The sequence below is a fragment of the Anguilla anguilla genome, chromosome 8 (genome assembly GCF_013347855.1).
Source record: "Anguilla anguilla isolate fAngAng1 chromosome 8, fAngAng1.pri, whole genome shotgun sequence".
In the NCBI taxonomy this organism is placed as follows: domain Eukaryota; kingdom Metazoa; phylum Chordata; class Actinopteri; order Anguilliformes; family Anguillidae; genus Anguilla; species Anguilla anguilla.
The window spans coordinates 33,460,094-33,480,473 of record NC_049208.1 but is presented as its reverse complement, the minus strand read 5'-3'; the positions used below and the strand labels follow the sequence as shown (position 1 = coordinate 33,480,473).

At 43.4% G+C, this 20,380-nt stretch overlaps 2 protein-coding genes across 3 annotated transcripts; both read left to right on the top strand.

Moving 5' to 3' along the window:
* The first annotated feature begins 1,217 nt into the window (after nucleotides 1–1,217).
* Nucleotides 1,218–10,317, top strand: LOC118233883 (perlucin-like protein). Of its 2 annotated transcripts, XM_035429949.1 has the most exons (5): nucleotides 1,218–1,461; nucleotides 2,772–2,873; nucleotides 7,766–7,923; nucleotides 8,438–8,553; nucleotides 9,821–10,317. In XM_035429949.1, exons 1-5 carry the CDS (start codon nucleotides 1,323–1,325, stop codon nucleotides 9,972–9,974), a joined length of 669 nt encoding a protein of 222 aa, XP_035285840.1. In that variant the 5' UTR covers nucleotides 1,218–1,322; the 3' UTR covers nucleotides 9,975–10,317. The 2 variants fall into 2 exon arrangements, with proteins under 2 accessions (XP_035285840.1, XP_035285841.1); XM_035429950.1 differs by lacking the exon at nucleotides 2,772–2,873.
* Nucleotides 10,318–14,673: 4,356 nt separating this feature from the next.
* On the top strand, nucleotides 14,674–19,415 carry LOC118234182 (C-type lectin domain family 2 member B-like). The gene is made up of 5 exons (XM_035430599.1): nucleotides 14,674–14,942; nucleotides 16,208–16,309; nucleotides 17,819–17,970; nucleotides 18,812–18,918; nucleotides 19,059–19,415. Exons 1-5 carry the CDS (start codon nucleotides 14,804–14,806, stop codon nucleotides 19,201–19,203), a joined length of 645 nt encoding a protein of 214 aa, XP_035286490.1. The 5' UTR covers nucleotides 14,674–14,803; the 3' UTR covers nucleotides 19,204–19,415.
* The last annotated feature ends 965 nt before the right edge of the window (nucleotides 19,416–20,380 follow it).

The window sequence follows — 20,380 nt, the reverse complement described above, 5'->3', positions numbered from 1 at the left end:
CCAAGAAGCCATGGGCCTTTGTAGTTTCAATATATCTTCAAAGTTATGACATTTTTAACAGCCAGGGGATTTCTCAAATTTCTACCCTATATGGAAAAATTCTGTGTCAAGTCTTTTCACACATGACATGACCCTTCGGGGTTAGCTTAGGTAAGACAGGCTGTCTACCCTTTGAAGCAAATGTTAACATTACATCAGTTTGTCTTTAAAACAGCCAGATATTTTGCTGAATAATTTAAGTTTTGGCAGAGATGTAAATCCTATCAACATAGTCGAAGAGAGATAGTTTTACGATTATGGTAACATCTTTAGCCAATATACACTATTTGGCCAAAAGTATGTGGACACCTGAACATCACACCCATCTGTCCTTGTTGAACATCTCATTCAAAAACCATTGGCATTAATAAGGAGTTGGTCCCCCCCTTTGCTGCTGTAACATCCTCCAGTCTTCTGGGAAGACTTTCCACTATATTTTGGAACATGGCTGTGGGGATTCACTTCCATTCAGCCACAGGAGCATTAGTGAGGTTGGGTAGTGATGTTGGGCTTAAGGCCTGGCTCGCAGTCGACATCTCAGTTCATCCATTTTGTGCACGGGGGCATTGCCATGCTGAAACAGGAAAGGGCCTTCCCCAAACTGACCGCAACCCCATCCAACAACTTTGGGATGAATTGGACAGTCAACTGTGAGCCATGCCTAATCGCCCTATCAGTGCCTGACCTCACTAATACTCTTCTGGCTGAATGGAAGCAAATCCCTGCAGCAATGCTTCAAAATCTAGTGTAAAGCTTTCTCAAAAGACTTGAGGTTGTTATAGCAGCCAACTCCATATTAATGCATATCATTTTAGATGATATGTTGAATGTCAGGTGTCCACATACTTTTGGCCATGTAGCATATTTGTGACTACAGAATGATAAATATAGTTTAACATGTGGCATTATTGGATATTAGTCACATAAAAAATGAATGTATGTCTTTAAAATATGAATGGTAAAATAAATGAATGGATATGTGCAAAGGAAATTAAGTATTAAAGTATGGAGAAATGTTTCTAAATATGTTGTTTTCTATTCTTCGTGCATGTTTGAAAACGGAAACTACTATCCTTTCTCAAAAGGAGGTTGTTAGAGATTAAAAGGCAGCTTCTCCTTTAACATTACAGCCACAACCACAACCACAACCACAGTTTGAGGACACAGCGGGGCAACATTTAAACAGAACAGGCAGGCATCAGGAGCTAGCACAGACTGAAAGTACTAATATCAAAAGATATCAAAGATAGAGTGTGTATAGTTTCCTGGTAAAAGCTCAGACAATGGAGATGTCAGCTCAATCCAAAGATGATGCATATGAAAATACAGGCGGTATCTACACTGGACTAATCTTGCCTGATAATAATGAATACAGCGCATTGAAGCCAACCTCAAATCCTATTCCAGAGGCACAAAAAACAGGTAAGAGCTCATTTGTCTATAGGGCTATTCTAGGTTTCAGTTTGCTTTCTAACATTGAATAAATGTGTTTCATATACTCATACATTAACGAGTGAGAAAAGGAAATAAAACTTTCTTTTTTTGTCATTTATAAAAGAAGAAAATAAATCAATCTACTGTAAAGTGTACTGCAAAGGACCAAGACAGGCTAATTTAATCTATTTTATGTTCCAGTGTTAATGAAATAGATACTGCATAAGTGGTGTACGCAGGATGTACACATGAATTTCCCTAGCTCATGAGGTAAAACTACTGTAAATAATCTGTATTAAATACAGAACTGTGAATTCCGCAATTGGTATTATTCATAATAATTACATTTTTTAAATTTTATCATCTCCAAGAACGCATCTCCAAATTTACATGTTTTTCTCTATGGTGTTTTTCTTAGTCGAATGTAGAATTGTTTTATGCACCACATATTTCAAAGTCTTATTTCACCAAATCGCGCTTTATTGAGCAATGTTTTATTCGCTTAAACATTTTTTAAAAATGGTGGCCAGTGTTGGACTGAACATGTCCAATTCACACCCAAATTTGGAATGGCTAACTATTCGCAACCACAGCCGTGCTCATGCATGAACCCCACTGCCGATTCGAAGAGTGTAGACACTTGCGGTTCTCTGTGGAAATACGTGATGATAGCAGCGTTTCTTCTTTTCACAGTGCAGCCCACAGCTACGCTTAGTTCAGAGGAAACTGAGTTAGTCAGTTTAATATGCCGCTCTGCCATGCAGTCCACAGGCCTTAACTGACTGATCCTTCCCATACTCTGGGTGATGCAATTGTCCATTTGGCATTGCCCTATGGAGCTACCATGCCCCACAGTGTGGTGCCTTAACCAAATGAGCCAACCAGCAGCTATGATTTATGCACTTTTTGGACTTTATCTTCCACCCTTTGGGCCATTTAAAAGGTGGGAGACACCCCAACAGTAACATCTTCTGTGAATTCAAGAGAGCCATCTAGCATGCGCTTCTACCAAAACATGTGGCCAACTGCAAGTTTCGTTCTCTCTCTCTGAAATCAGGCAGCCTGCATGTGATGAGACAGGGAATAGCCAAATGTGGTTGGGACTCACTGACCTGAAGGGATAATCTAATTTGCTTCACTTATTCATCCCAATTATAGGAAGTGTCATCAATTAGTAACAGATTTTTCCTTCCACTGTCCATCATTTACATATACATTATTAATATTCCATGAATGATTTTTCATGAAGGTTTGTTTGAGGTTTTCATTTGTCTAATCCCCAATGTCTTTGTCCACAGCTAAAAGCAGGCTGTGCTGTCCCCCTTACAAAGTAGCTACAGTGTGTCTGGGACTGCTATGTGCCTTCTTAGTGATTGTCATCATTATCCTGTTTGTCTACAGTGAGTACCATACTGTGACACATTTTTCTCCTTAATGCACAAAATATCACAGAAGATGTTAAACACATACACAAAATATTTCAAACAAGGTACATCCCCATTTCATACTAGGACTTTACACTGAATTATATTCGGCCATATAGTAGGCATGTTTACAGACTTACAGAAATCACGTTTAACATACAAACCACTTATAGAGCTGGATCTTTACTGGAGCAAATCAGGAGAAATGCCTTGCTCAAGGGAGCAATGGCAGTGCCCCACCTAGGAAGCAAACCCGCAAGCCTAGTTCCCTAACTACTGCACTACACTGCCATTTAGACTGCCTGGTGTATGCTCTATGTGCAGTACAGACCCTGTCCCCAGGTCAGTAGAACATGTAGAACAATCAGTGAGACAAAGCAAGACCATCAACAGCTGAGAATTACCAAACACACTGTAATGGCAGATCATCCTACCTATGGTCTCTACCTTAGCTTTGAAAGGGCAGACCAGATATTTCCGTATCAGATTTCCAAAGTTGGCACATATTTCTTTTCCAGACTGAAAATCAATAGGAGCCTCACCAGTCAATGTACAGTGTATTCATTGCTGAGATGCAGCTGAAGCATTGCCTCTGCCACAGGAGATAACAGAGTAGTTGTATAGCCGATGAGACATCAGAAAATTATGACAGTTGCCGTGCAAAGTTACTCTAACAATGGAGGGAACCTAAAATAAATGAATCTCAGCTTTCACAAATCAGAATGGAGAAATAAATGCCAATTTACTGATAGTGATACGGCATGCCAAGTATTCCATCAGTGGAATCTGAGAACCTACGGAGCCACCTGGTGTCTTTCACGCCACCACACAACCAAAATCATAATGTGAGTGAAACCCCGTTCACATGAGCAAAATTGTACTGTCTGTGAAACATTTCCACCTGGAAAATGGCGATGTCTGCAAAGCTGCCGCTTGTCATAAGAGCCATATCAGTACTTATCAGGGTCAGGTGAACATTGCCTGCTGATGTAAGATATATCAGTCATGTCACAGTAGACAAGGAGACATCTCCAAGTGTTTCTGATAAAGGGAACCACACAGAAATTAAGAACCAGCTGCAGTAACCTGACAGCAAGGGAAGACCAGCTACAAAGAGAGAATGGGAGGGAGGCAGAGATGGAGATGTCTTGACTCCTGAAGATTTAAAGCATGACAGTAAAACAACAGCTGAAGGGAGAATGCCAGAAAGAGCAGTTCCAGGGGCTGGTCAATGCATTAGCTCACAGACTTGGTGTCTTCCTGAAAGATCTGATTAAACAATTGCAGATGTTGCGATTGCGTGGGGGGTTCGGACCCAAACGCAGAGGGCAAAAAACACAAAACTCCAAAATGGAAGGAGAACAAAAGACTTTACTTAACGAGGGAACAAAGGGAAACACAAAGCCTCTCAGGGCAACCTTAAACAAACAAGGAAAACTTCAAAACATAGGAACAAGGAAAAAATCCAAAAACACTAGGAAACCAGGGCATAGGCAAGAACACATGGAGCAGAGGCTTACAAACAAACAATCTGACATTACCACAAGGATCCAGCACCTGAGTCAAGGGAGGGGGAAACTTAAATAGAACACACTGAAGAGACACAGGAGGGCACCATGAACAATCAGGCCACAGAGAGGGAAGGGAAAACGAGACAATCAAGAACCAATAATGACAATTGAAAACAATCATACAATTAACACAGGGGGAGCAGGACACAAAACCGAAGTGCCGCCATCTGGCGGCCCAACAGGGAAAACGCAGACCGGAACACAGGACCATGACAGTACCCCCCCCCCCCCCAAGGGACGGCTTCTGACGTCCCAGGAGGCCGACCCGGGGAGGGAGTCAACAGAGGGTGGGGGCTGGAGACAGGACTCAGGACTGGACAAGACAAGAACAGGGACAGAACACAGGAACAGGACTCTGGACCGGACTCTGACGGGGGAACAGGACTGGACTGGACAGGACAGGAACAAGACAAGAACAAGACTCAGGGCTGGACTGGGCAGGACAGGAACAAGACAAGAACAAGACTCGGGGCTGGACTGGGGAGGACAAGAACAAGACAAGAACAAGACTCGGGGCTAGAGTGGAACTTGGGGCTGGACAGGAACTCGACGGGATTCAGGAACAGGACAGGAACTGGACTGGGGCGAGGTAGACACACCGGACTAGACATGACTAGACAGAACACTGGACTGGAACAAGACGAGACAAGACAGAACACTGGACTAGGGTTAGACAGAAACGGACAACACCACGACCCTACATGAAACAGACACAGGAACAACACCAGGAGACTTACACAGACAGACAAAGGGACAAGCAGGCGGGGAGGCACACTGCGACACCGACAGACACACTAAGGGACAGACAGACAGGGAGAGAAAGGGGTGAACCCAAACACTGACACAGGGACTGACACACTGGTAAACAAGACAAAAAACACGCAGACTGACACACAGACAGACAGGCAGACAGGCGGGAGAACACATTGTCCGATGGGCCGACGGCCTGGGGGGCAGACAAACAGGCCAACAAACTGGCCGACACACATACGGGCAAACAGGCAGACAAAAAGGCGGGCAGACAACTAGACAAGGGGACCGGAGAACACACAGACGCACGGTTGGGAACACTGGGTAGTGCAGAAACACTGGGTGGAGCACGGACTCTAGGGGGCGCAACAACACTGGGGGGAGCGACCACACTAGGGGAAGGACGGACACCGGGGAAAGGACGACCACTGGGGGGAGCGACAACACCAAAGGGAGGATGACCACTGGGGAAAGGACGACCACTGGGGGGAGCGACAACACCGAGGAAAGGACGGACATTAGGGGGAGCGAGAACACCAAGGGACGAGGGAACACCAAGGGAGGCAGGAGCACTGGGCAGGGCAGGAGCACTGGGCAGCTTCGGAGGCTTCTCCTGGGCGCGGGGCGAAGCAGGAGGCTTCTCCTGGGCGCGGGGCGAAGCAGGCCGTGAAGGCCCCCCCTCCGGGACTTGGGGCAGAGCAGGCCGTGAAGGCCCCCCCTCGGGGACTTGGAGCGGAGCAGGCCGTGAAGGCCCCCCCTCGGGGACTTGGAGCGGAGCAGGCCGGGAAGGCCCCCCCTCCGGGGACTTGGAGCGGAGCAGGCCGTGAAGGCCCCCCCTCGGGGACTTGGAGCGGAGCAGGCCGGGAAGGCCCCCCCTCCGGGGCTTGGGGCGGGCAAGGCTGGGAAGGCCCCTCCTGGGCTTGGGGTGGCGCAGGCCGGGAAGGCCCCTCCGGGGCTTGGGGCGGAGCAGGCGGAGCCCCCTGCCGTCTGGGCTGGGCAGGGGAAAGGAACACAGACCCCAGCTGTAGGGAACCCGGCTGGGCAGGAGACAGGAACGCGGACCCCAGCCGTAGGGAACCCGGCTGGGCAGCCGGACGGAACCGGCGGGACCCCCGCGGGTCGGGCCCTGGAAAGATGGCCAGTCGAGACCCTTCGAAAGATGCAGGGCCGGGAACCGCTGGCTGGGCAGCTGGAGGTCTGGCCGACCGGGAGGCAGCCCGACCACGGCGCCTCCGTGACCGCCCGCCCCGGGCGCTGGGAAGCTCAAGGGCGAAGGCCTCCCAGTCGCTGGGTGGCGAGTCCTCCGGGTCACTCCACCACCCCGGTGGCATGATAAACAAAACAAAAAAACCCCAGAGGAGAGAAAAAGGAAAAAAGGGAGAGGGGGAAAAAAAAAACCTCTGCTGGGTCTGGCACTGGCTGGATCCTTCTGTTGTGATTGCGTGGGGGGTTCGGACCCAAACGCAGAGGGCAAAAAACACAAAACTCCAAAACGGAAGGAGAACAAAAGACTTTACTTAACGAGGGAACAAAATGAAACACAAAGCCTCTCAGGGCAACCTTAAACAAACAAGGAAAACTTCAAAACATAGGAACAAGGAAAAAATCCAAAAACACTAGGAAACCAGGGCATAGGCAAGAACACATGGAGCAGAGGCTTACGAACAAACAATCTGACATTACCACAAGGATCCAGCACCTGAGTCAAGGGAGGGGGAAACTTAAATAGAACACACTGAAGAGACACAGGAGGGCACCATGAACAATCAGGCCACAGAGAGGGAAGGGAAAACGAGACAATCAAGAACCAATAATGACAATTGAAAACAATCATACAATTAACACAGGGGGAGCAGGACACAAAACCGAAGTGCCGCCATCTGGCGGCCAAACAGGGAAAACGCAGACAGGAACACAGGACCATGACAGCAGACCTGCTAAACATCAAGCAACACTATGATGTAAGAGGATGCTGCGCATATGTGTCATTATTGCACTCCACACGCATGCTAGCATGATTCTACTATAAGGATTATGACCAGGCACTGTGTGTGAGTACAGTAACCATCCAGCGTGTTTATATTTCATATGTTTTATGTATTGGCAGTGTGTTAATAGCTGCTCTGTGTATTGCTGTTAGTATCAATCCTGTGATATGCATTTAATGCTTATTTCTATGTTGAAGATTTAAGTCATCTAGCAAAGTTTAAAAGACATTTCAATCTCATATTGAACAGAGATTGAGCAACTGTAATAAAAAGGACTCAGCATCCGATCTCATTTGTCAATCAAATAAGTAATAACACAGATTAATTATGTGAAACCTAGCAGGCCAACCTTTAGTTCTCATTTCTGTTTCTGGAGTAAGGATAATTCCTGGCCATATCTGCATTGTTGAAGACTTTGCCCATATTTAGCTTTGTGACATACATTTCTCACAGAATCTTCTCAGAAGCTTTCCCGTTTTTTAAAGACCAAACATGAGGGAGTAGATTAATTATTACCGAAATCTGAATTTTTATATATTTTTGGTTTGTCTGAGAATAGAGGAGCAGGTGAAACCCAAGGTCTGCCCGCCAGAGTGGATTGGATTCAACACCAGCTGCTACTACATCTCCTCCAGCAGGAAGTCCTGGAACGACAGTCAGGAATACTGTGCAGAGAGGGGGGGACACTTAGCCATTATACACACGCCAGAGGAACAGGTGAGAAGAGTCGACTTCTGTATTGTTGCAGCAAACACAACCGCTGGTGCTATGCAGTCAATAAGCAGTTTCTGCTGTCAACTCCACCTATCTATGTATGCTTCTCAGTGACGCATCTTTGAAGTTGAGACCACATTTAAGAGATGGAAAGAGCTAGAAATGGAGATAATGTAGCACTGGCTGGACTCTCATGTGTGAACACTGAAACTAGGAATGAGAAGGCAACATTTTTTCAAGATTGTTGATGGAAGGGATTTGAGGGCCCCATGTATTAATCAGCAGGACCAAGGCCAGCCACACTGAAATATGTTCAGCAAAAAATCAACTCTGATATAATATGTTTAACGCGAATAGAGCAGCTACTGTTTCTATTGGACTTGTATAAAAACAATGAGAGATGATTTAGTGTGAGAATGCTTGTCCTCACTTGGAGGACACTCGAGGAAACACTGTACTGAGAGGAATAGGAATGTGGGCAGCTTTTCTGATTCTGCGTCATGTGTCTGTGTTGTAGACGTTTCTGTTTAACCAGCTGGCCCCAGGTTACTGGAATGCGTACTGGTTTGGGGTCAGTGATGAAAAGGCAGAGGGTGACTGGTTCTGGGTGGACGGGACCAAACTTGTTAGAGGGTAGGTGCACGGTCTGCTATCTAAAATGCGAATGCGCTGACTCTCATTGCCTGTGCTTGGCATGTTGTTTTTAGTCCTGATTTGCAGCAAAGTGTGGATTAAATATGTAACCGTGGCTGCCTATGACACACTTTGGCAGCCTATGCACTGGAAATGGAGGAGGCTAAAATTTTGCCTTTAGACCAGTGGTGTCAAACTCGTTGCCATGGAGGGCCGTGTGTATGCAGGTTTTCATTCCAACCAATTAATGCTGCCTTAATTGAGTCCAATTACTCATTCAGCCATATGCGTTTAACTGCATTGAAGCACAGAATATAAGAAAATTTTTATTTAGACAATGCGGGTCACCATAGACGTCAGGTCACCATTTTGCACAAACCTGCATCCCTAATTCAGCAAATAATTTAACTAATTATATAATCAAGATCTGAGGCTGGAATGAAAACCTGCATACACACGGCCCTCCATGGCAACGAGTTTGACACCACTGCTTTAGACCAATCACTGCTCAACTTGTATTTACTTACTTTCATTAGTTAAGCAATAAATTGACTGGCGATCTGAATAATCCATGGAAATTTGTTGATAATGTTCTTTCTCAATTTTTTCTCTTAGGTAGTGTTTTTTTCCCACTAAACTGTACACTAAACTGTTTCCAATTCCATGATGCTTATTTGATATGTTGTTTGATATGTTGTTAATTTTAAAGTATATTATTTCTGTAATGTGGCGTGAAAAAAGAGGATGTTACAGAGTGGAAAACTCTGTAAAATTGAAATTACCATCCTTCGATGGAATCTACCTGGAACCAGCTTCTGCTCCAGCTGGACACCAATAATTTGGTGATGGTCTGTGGTCTGTGCAAAGCTGACCTATCAGCTGGGCATGGTCTTACCAGCATGGTTGATATATCAACCATTCTGCTGCCAGCTTGGACATCTCCAAACCAGCTTCAAAACAGCTGGAACTGCTTAAAACAAAGTGGACCAGCTTAAAACCAGGCTGGAATCAAGCAGGAATTTCCACTAGAGGATCGCCTAATGCTATATTGAATTTTTTATGCTATTTTATGCTGATTGATGTAGATTGCTTAAATGGCACTCTCCATCAAGTAAAATGCAGGGATACCAGGTAGAGAAAAGATTTCAGCCTGCTCCATTTAATTTTGCTACCACTGTGATTACACTGCGTTCATCTTTTGCCCATGTTGGGCATTCACACAACATTAACTGCATGGTGGTGGGACTACTTGATGCTCTCCTTTTAGCTTCTGGATAGATGGCGAGCCCAACAACAACAATGATGAGGACTGTGGCTATATGGTGAAGACTTGCAATGCAAGCATACTGACCCTGGGAAGCTGGAACGATGCACCTTGCAACATGTCCTGCCCGTGGATATGTGAGGCTCCGATCAGTTAGGTACAGGCATTTGCGCTGGAAAATGGGAATGTGCCCAAGCATTGACTTCAGAACCAGAAGACTTTAGGACAGCAGTTTTATAGCCAATAAAAATGGTGCCCATTTTGGAGCCTCAGTAGTTTCTGTGCAGGTCAGATAGTGACAGTAAGGAGATGTATCTTTTGAACAATCTGAATACATATTGGGAAATGTTATGTAACTCTGTTTAGTGTGGGTATAGAGAGAATAGTATTGCTGATTTGCCAGTATCTGCTACAAATACTGTATATTTTTTCAAAATGTGTTAGCAATGGGAGCTGGACTCTGTTTTTCACTGTCTATAAATAACAATGTTTCAAAAGAACTCTTGAAGTGCTTTCTTGAGACTGATACAGCTACTAATGCCCGGCATTAGTACAGTGAGCTCCATAATGTTTGGGACAAACACAATTTTAGATTTACAATCAAACAATGCCCATGTGGTTAAAGTGCAGATTTTCAGATTTTATTAAAGGCTGTTAATACATTTAAAGGGTATTAATACATTTTGGTTTCACCATGTAAAAATAACAGCATATTTTATACATAGCTCCCCCATTTCAGGGCACTATAATGTTTGGGACAAATGGCTTCACAGGTGTTTCTGATTAGTCAAGTATGTTCAATCACTTTGCTAGTGCACGTATAAAAGAGTTTTCAATATATAGTCTAAAAAGTGCTGTTATTTCTATGTGGTCAAACCAAAATGTATTACAATACCCTTTAATAAAAGCTGAGAATCTACATTTTGAGCATATGTGAAATCTACAATTATAGAGTACAGAGCCAAATCAAGAAAAGATAAAATATATATGGCTTTGTCCCAAATATTATGGAGCTCACTCATATCTGTGTGTGTGTGTGTGTGTTTTCAAACCTTGCAGTAATGTACAGATATTTGTTATTTCCCAGTCTGTATGTAGATATACTGACAAAACATGCTGAGGATATTGCTGTTGAGGCAGGACAGTGTAAAGGAACTGTACTGTCAAGTGTGAGGAAGTTCTTCACAGTTAAAGAATGGACTATGAGAACCGACAAACATGAACAAAACTGAAATAATAACACGCACACAGCAGGCCCAATAAAAAGCTACATATGGCACAGCCGGGTTCAGTGCATCCAGAACTAAACTAAACCATCAAGCTCAACACTGTTAAATAACAACACAGTGCCTAAAATGAATACAGAATGTAAGAATCTGTAAATCAAAATGTCCTTAAGATATGAGTTAACATATCGGAAATAATTCAGGTAACTGAAAAGAAATGTTACAGGGATACAAAAGAAAAGTTAAATTCTTAGTGTGTTTTTAAATCTGCCAGAAGATGATCTATGATGAAGGACATCAGTATTAGTTTGGAATGTGTTGTCGTATAAGTGAGGGACAAACACCAACATACAAACGTACACCAAGAAGCCATGGGCCTTTGTAGTTTCAATATATCTTCAAAGTTATGAAATTTTTAACAGCCAGGGGATTTTGCAAATTTCTACCCTTGTGCCGATTTTAGCTCCTGCTCTGTGGTAGGTACCAAAGGTACTATCCGTGCTGCAATTCGATACTGCAGACCGTTGATTGGTCAATGGAAATTGTCACAAATACCTTATCCCATGTTCATGTCTGTTCAAGGGCAGCAACCTCAATTTTTAAATACCACAACAGCAAGAGAGAGTAACATTAACTAGCGAATTTTACAGTCAATATCTGGGACTAAATAAATATACAACCTTACGATTGATTTTACACGTAGAGATGTCCCTTTTGAGACTGAGTGGTCATATATTGTCTTGGACAATCCGTTTGTGAAATATACGCGCATTTGTGATGCCTGGGTACCTTCCAAAATAGCTGTGCATAATACCACACCTGTTGTTTACGGTGTTGTCGCCCTTTTTAGTACAATTTGGCTTGATTGACAATTTCAGTAGGTGAGAGTATAAGCTTTCTAACGATGTATTACATGTATGATTTTGCTTTTGGAATAGCATTTTATAGTTCAGCATAACCGAAAATTTTCTTATCATCGCATTCACTTACGAATTCACTCTGTGTTAGCAGAAAAGACGCTGCAAGTAACGAAATGTTGTCAACGATTTCTCGTAATTTCTTGGAAAATACTATTATTATTGAGGACTTCTGGGCATAGCTAAACCAAATGTTTGCTGATAGACCTATTTGACATTGTTTTCTGGAGCAAAACATAAGTGGATAGAACACTTGAACATGCTGCATCTAACCAACTCTCTGCTTTCTTCTCTCACAACAACCTGCTTGATCCCCACCAGTCTGGCTTCAGGCCTGGCCACTCGACCGAGACTGCACTCCTCTCGGTCAGTGAGTCACTCCATGCCGCACGAGCAACCTCCCTCTCCTCTGTCCTGATTCTTCTAGACCTCTCCGCTGCATTTGACACTGTGGAGCACTCTATCCTCCTGTCCTCCCTGGCAGCATCAGGGATCTGCGGCACAGTCCTTAACTGGATTGAGTCTTACCTCTCTGACCGTTCCTTCCAGGTTGCCTGGGCGGGTAAGGTATCACCACCCCGTCCCCTCGCCACCGGAGTTCCCCAGGGCTCAGTCCTCCGTCCCCTTCTCTTCTCCTTGTACACCAGATCCCTTGGTCCTGTAATATCTGCCCATGGCTTGTCCTATCACTCCTATGCCGACGACACGCAACTCTTTCTCTCCTTCTCCCCATCGGACACACAGGTCCCTGCCCGCATCTCCGCTTGCCTGAGGGACATACAGAGCTGGATGGACAATCACCACCTGAAGCTCAACCCGGGAAAGACGGAGCTAATCTTTATTCCTGCTCTATCCTCTCCCCTCCTCGACTTTTCCATTTCCCTAGGGGACACCTTAGTGACATCATCACCCTGTGCCAAGAATCTCGGAGTGGTGATGGACAACAGACTGTCCCTCTCCAAGAACATCGCAGCAGTAAGCCGGGCATGCAGATTTTTCCTGTATAACATCCGCAGAATCCGCCCCTTTCTCACCACCTACTCAACCCAGCTCCTGGTCCAAGCAATGGTTCTATCCTGCCTGGACTACTGCAACTCTCTTCTGGCTGGACTACCGGCATCTGCCACCAGACCCCTGCAACTCATTCAGAATGCTGCGACTCGTCTGGTCTTCAACCTCCCCAGACACTCCCACGTCACTCCCCTGCTCACTACCCTCCACTGGCTGCCTGTTATAGCTCGCATCAAATTTAAAACATTGGTCCTAGCATACCAGGCAGTCAAGGGATCAGCCCCAGCATACCTCCACAAGATATTCAAACCCTACATGCCAGCCAGATCCCTCCGTTCTGCTACCTCAGGACGCCTAGCACCTCCCCCTCTTCGCACCTGCACTTCCAGAACACGTCTCCTGTCTGTTCTGGCCCCACGATGGTGGAATGACCTCCCTGTGGAGGTCAGAACAGCTGAGACACTGACCCATTTCAAACGATGACTGAAGACTCACCTCTTCAGGCTGCACCTCTCCCCATCCCTCCCTACCCCCCTGTAAATGACTGTAAGCTTAGGGTTGTAACTAGGCAGCTGTTTCGTAGGTGACTTAGGTGCATTAACTGTCTTAACTACTGCTTGTATTTTTTCCATAGACTGCGTTGTTGCCGTTCTCGTTGTTTAGTGTTAATCAGTTTAACCTTCAGGGTCTAAGTTGAACTATGCGGTTGTTCCCTGCACTTGGACCGGTACTTCTCTCTAGGGGTTTCGTCATACTTTCTCCTGGTTATGGTTATACACTTTGTTGTACGTCGCTCTGGATAAGAGCGTCTGAAAAATGCCTGTAATGTAATGTAATGTAATGTCTGTCTCTATCTACTGAACACAAATAAAATGTCATCCATTGCTATGTAAATATTACTGCTCAAATATTTCGGTTATATACGTTATTTTTGAAATTGCGTGTCTTTAAATAGGTTAGTGGTATTATATAATGTGGATATTTAACACTGTAATGTTAGCGTTAGTAGTGTAATAGTTTTTGTGATACATAAAGCAGTGATGACGAGAGTGTTGGAACATTGTCAAAACGTGGTGGATGGTGAAAATTGTTTTCATATCGTCCCATCCCCATACAAGAAAACATACGAGAGTACAGAGTATAGAAATACTTGCAAAAGTTAATTATTACACATTTAGGACGCTTTACTCCGTTTTACTCCTCCCATGCTTCCTACCTTCATGGGTCTGTTGTGTAATGGAGAAGCGCAACAGGCAACAAGGCACGGGTAGGATACGAATCCTTGCCGTCCTGTACCGTGCTGTGCTGGTCAATGGAGAAGCGCCAATAGGTATCCTATATGGAAAAATTCTGTGTCAAGTCTGTTCACACATAACATGACCATTCCAGGTTAACTTAGGTAAGACAGGCTGTCTACCCTTTGAAGCAAATGTTAACATTACATCAGTTTGTCTTTAAAACAGCCATATATTTTGCTGAACAATTGTTTTGGCAGAGATGTAAATCCCATCAACACAACATGGTCGAAGATAGATAGTTTTACAATTATGGTAACATCTTTAGCCAATATACACTATTTGGCCAAAAGTATGTGGACACCTGAACAATATGTTGTTTGGTATTCTTTGTGCAAGTTTTTGAAACTACCAAACTTCCTCAAAAGGAGCTTCTCAGTGGACAGCTTCCCCTGTGCAACCACAGTTTGAGGACACAGCAGGGCAACATTTAAATAGAGAACAGGCAGGCATCAGGAGCTCGCACAGACTGAAAGTACTAATATCAAAAGAAATCAAAGTCAGAGGACATACAGCTTCCTGGTAACAGCTCAGACAATGGACATGTCAGTTCGATCAAAAGATGATGAATATGAAAATACAGGAGGTATCTACACTGGACTAATCTTGCCTGATAATAATGAATACAGCACATTGAAGCCAACCTCAAATCCTATTCAAGAAGCACAAAAAACAGGTAAGAGCTTATTTGTCTATAGGGCTATTCTAGGTTTCAGTTTGCTTTCTAATATTGAATAAATGTGTTTCATATACTCATACATTAATGAGTGAAAAGAGGAAATAAAACTTTACTTTACTTTTTGTAATGCAAACAAAAGAAAATAAATCAATCTACTGTAAATTGTACTGCAAAGGACCAAGACAGGCTAATTTAATCTATTTTATGTTCCAGTGTTAATGAAATAGATACTGCATAAGGGGTGTACACAGGATGTACACATGAATTTCCCTAGCTTATGAGGTGAAACTACTGTAAATAATCTGTATTAAATACAGAACTGTGAATTCCACATAACTCAATTGGTATTATTCATAATAATTACATTTTTTAAATTTTATCATCACCAAGAACACATCTCCAACTTTACATGTTTTTCTCTATGGTGTTTTTCTTGTAGAATTGTTTTATACACCACAAATTTCAAAGTCTTATTTCACCAAATCACGCTTTATTGAGCAATGTTTTATTCGCTTAAACATTTTTTTTAAATAGTGGCCAAAGTTGGACTGAACATGTCCAATTCACACCCAAATTTGGAATGGCTAACTATTCGCAATCACAGCCGTGCTCATGCCTAAACCCCACTGCCGATTCGAAGAGTGTAGACACCTGCGGTTCTCTGTGGAAATACGCAATGATAGCAGCGTTTCTTCTTTTCACAGTGCAGCCCACAGCTACGCTTAGTTCAGAGGAAACTGAGTTAGTCAGTTTAATATGCCGCTCTGCCATGCAGTCCACAGGCCTTAACTGACTGAACCTTCCCATACTCTGGGTGATGCAATTGTCCATTTGGCATCGCTCTACCAGCTACCATGCCCCACAGTGTGGTGCCTTAACCAAATGAGCCAAATAGCAGCCATGATTTATGCTCTTTTTGGACTTTGTCTTCCACCCTTTGGGCCATTTGAAAGGTGGGAGACGCCCCAACAGTAACATTGTCTGTTGATTCAAGAGAGCCAGTTAGCATGTGCTTCTACTAAAACACATGTGGCCAACTGCAACTTCCCTTCACTCTCTCTGAAATCAGGCAGCCTGCAAGTGATGAGACAGGGAATAGCCACATATTCATCCCAATTACAGGAAGTGACATCAATTAGTAACAGATTTTTCCTTCCACTGTCCATCATTTACATATACATTATAAATATTCCATGAATGATTTTCCATGAAGGTTTCTTTGAGGTTTTCATTTGTCTAATCCCCAATGTCTTTGTCCACAGCTAAAAGCAGGCTGTGCTGTCCCCCTTACAAAGTAGCTACAGTGTGTCTGGGACTGCTATGTGCCTTCTCAGTGATTGTCATCATTATCCTGTTTGTCTACTGTGAGTACCATACTGTGACACATTTTTTTCCTTAATGCACAAAATATCAGAGAAGATGTTAAACACATCCATAAAATATTTCAAACAAGGTGCATACCAATTCCATACTAGGGCTTTACACTGAATTATATTCGGCTTTATAGTAGGCACGTTTAGAGACTTACAGAAATCACATGTTTAACATGCAAAGCACTTACAGAGCTGGATTTTTACTAGAGCAATTCAGGAGAAATGCCTTGCTCAAGGGAGCAATGGCAGTGCCCCACCTAGGAATCAAACCTGCAAGCCTAGTTCCCTAACTACTGCACTACACTGCCATTTAGACTGCCTGGTGTATGCTGTATGTGCAGTACAGACCAGACCCTGTCCCCAAGTCAGTAGAACTTGTAGAACAATCAGTGAGACAAAGCAAGACCATCAACAGCTGAGAATTACCAAGCACACTGTAATGGCAGATCATCCTACCTATGGTCTCTTCCTTAGCTTTGAAAGGGCAGACCAGATATTTCCGTATCAGATTTCCAAAGTTGGCACATATTTCTTTTCCAGACTGAAAATCAATAGGAGCCTCACCAGTCAATGTACAGTGTATTCATTGCTCAGCTGATGCACTGCCTCTGCCACAGGGGATAACAGAGTAGTTGTATAGCCAATGAGACATCAGAAAATGAAGACAGTTGCCGTGCAAAGTTGCTCTAACAATGGAGGGAACCTAAAATAAATGAATCTCAGCTGTCACAAGTCAAAATGGATAAATAAATGCCAATTTACTTAGGGTGATGCGGCATGCCAAAAATTCCATCAGTGGAATCTGAGAAATGAGGGAGCCACCACATGATCAAAATCATAATGTGAGCAAAACACCTCCACTTGGAAAATGCCGATGTCTGCAAAGCTGCCGCTTGTCATAAGAGACATATCACTACTTATCAGGGTCAGGTGAACATTGCCTGCTGATGTAAGATATATCAGTCATGTCACAGCAGACAATGAGACATCTCCAGGTGTTGCTGAAAAAGGGAACTACACAGAAATTAAGAGCCAGCTGCAGGGGGGGGGGGGGGGGCAGAGATGGAGATGTCTTGACTCCTGAGGATTTAAAGCATGACAAATAAAATATTCTACAATAAGGATTATGACCAGTCACTGTGTGTGAGTACAGTTACTATGCATGCTTATATTTCATCAGTTTTATGTATTGGAAGTGTGTTAATAGCTGCTTTGTATATTGCTGTTAGTATCAATCCTGTGATATGCATTCAATGCTTATTTCTATGTTGAAAATTTAAGTCACTTAGCAAAGTTTAAAAGACATTTCAGACTCATATTGAACAGAGATTGAGCAACTGTAATAAAAACGACTCAGCATCCGATCTTATCTGTCAATCAAATAAGTAATAACACAGATTACTTATTTGAAAACTAGCAAGCCAATTTCAGTTTTTGGAGTAAGGATAACTGCACTGCACTGCACTGTTGAAGATTTCGTCCATATCTTTTTCCCTCTAGTGGAGGTCCCCAAACAGTGTCCTGTGGGCTATGTACAATTCACCTCCCGATGTTACCATTTCTCCAGTGAGAAGGACGACTGGTTCAACAGCCGCAAGCTCTGCAAAAGACAGGGAGCGGACCTTGTGGTAATAGACACCATGGAGGAGCAGGTAAAGACTCAGGGTTCTGGAGCCAAAAGCATATAAAACACCTCAATGGGGATGGGAGTAACACTCCTACATCACTGCAGTTTGAGCCTGTCCAAGTTTTTATTAGATTCAGGATAGTGCACATAGTGGAAGGCCGTTTGTCATCTGTGTGCTAACCTGTACACTCTAACATTTCATCTGCTCAAAAATCATACATATTTTATTACAATAGATTGCAACATATTCCATTTTGGTAAGGGCATGGGAATGGCTCAAACATTATTGTCAGGTGGCACGGGACCAGGACCCAAACACAGAGTCAAAAACACTCAAAATCCAAAAGGGTAAATACAAACCGAGAATTTGACTTTTAATAAGTACAAAAACAAAAACAAAGCCACGCAGGGCAAGTCTCAAAAGGACAAAGCAAAGTTCTTTAAATGCAAAAACAGAGAAAATCCAGAAATCCAAAACAATGCAAAAACAGAACACGGGCAGGGTAGAAAACACTCAGGACAAAACACAGAGTCAAACGTACACGTGGGAGCACATACTGAAACACAATCAGAAAAGCACACAAGGATCCAGCACCTGAGTCAGGGAAGAAAGGAACTTAAATAGACAAGACACTGACGAGACACAGAAGGGCACAATGCACAATCAGGCCACAGAGAGGGAAGGGAAAATGAGACAACCAAAAAACAATAATACAATTAAACAGGGTAAATGAACAGAACTAAAAACTTAAGTGCCGCCCTCTGGTGGCCCAAAAGGGGAAACGCAGACAAACCATTATGACACATTATGCTTCCGAAATATACTTATTTCCATTGGTGCATACATATGTTTGTCATTTTCCCAGGTGTTTGTGCACAGTCACTATACACATAGCAAATACTGGATTGGGTTGAGGAATTCATCCGAAGAGAGGACCTGGCTATGGGTGGACGGGTCCCAGCTCGACGTGGGGTAAGACTGCTGATGACCCTTTCCCAGCACACATATTAGCCCTCTGACTGAGTAGCACATGACTGCCAGGGCATGAGTTTAGCATCTCAGGCACTCGACTGCATTTTCATTTCTGTATGTTGAATTTGGGACTGTTTAAGGTACTGGGATGACGGAGAACCCAACAACTTAGGACTGAATGAGGACTGCGTTCACGGATACAAGGATCTTAATGCTCTGAAGAACTGGAATGATATAAAATGTGACAACCACTTTAACTGGGTCTGTGAAACCAGCCGTCCGTGAGCCGTACGTCTCACACGTACACACGTGCACACACATACACACTCACACACACACGCACACACACACACACACACACACACAAATGCATATGATGGTACAAATGGTCTGTCCAAACAGAAAAACACAAGATGTTATTGTATGTATGGTTCTTTTTCACTGCAATGTGCCCCTGTGACTTTTGATATTTCAAATGAATAAATGTGTAATGTTTAGGTCTGGAAGTTTTTTTGACGTAAGTTATGCAGATATTGGGAGGTATGCCGTCCTGCCTAGTTATGGCTTGGTGGGGCGGCATGCCCCATACCTATACAGCACTGAGAGTTTGGCACTTTTCAGGGTTTCCTATAGAACTAAACACAATGACCACAGACTCTCAGCCCTTGAAGACATAACATTAACATTAACACATGTATTTTTGGACCTCATGTAAGCAGACAGAATTCACAAACAACTTAGGGGATTTAGCATTTTTTCCTCCACATTCTCTTCAGATGCTAAGATGACATAACACAGAGCCAAGTTACTTGAAAAAAATTTAGGAAAACATTGGGTAGCACTGCTTTGGAATTAATGTGAGTGAATGTGTTTGAGCTAAGATAGCCAATATTGTTTCCTGTAACCTGGCCTAATTTTAATATCGGTACTTTTAATGGCAGGCCTAGATTTTGCAAGTTTGAATTAATGACTTATAGACAGCACTTTGTATATGTGCGTAACTCAACATTTTTGTACATTGAAAACATGTTTTTCTTCAGATTACAGTATACTGAAAAATGTATGTATGGGTATGTTGAAATATTTTAGCCTGTTGAGTGTCTACCTCCTACTCACTTAAGTATCTTGATGTCCAGATCACTGGTCAGGAGAGCAGAAACCCTACCCATCATCTGACACAGACTGAATACCCACCTCTTCATATTGTAACACAGCTCCTCTGCTCCTTTAAAGCTACCCTCTTTCATTTTTTGATATAAAAAAATCCACAGTTCTACATATCAGAATGAATGTATACACTCATTGGCGTACATATATAAGTGACCACGAGTCGCAACATGTCACGCAGCTCATGATGCAACAAGCTCAACGAAGGAAGTGTGAATGCAACTGTCTGGAAAAAGGAACTGGTGACCGCTGGACACATTCTGTCATCCATTTCACGTATGTTCAATATAATGTT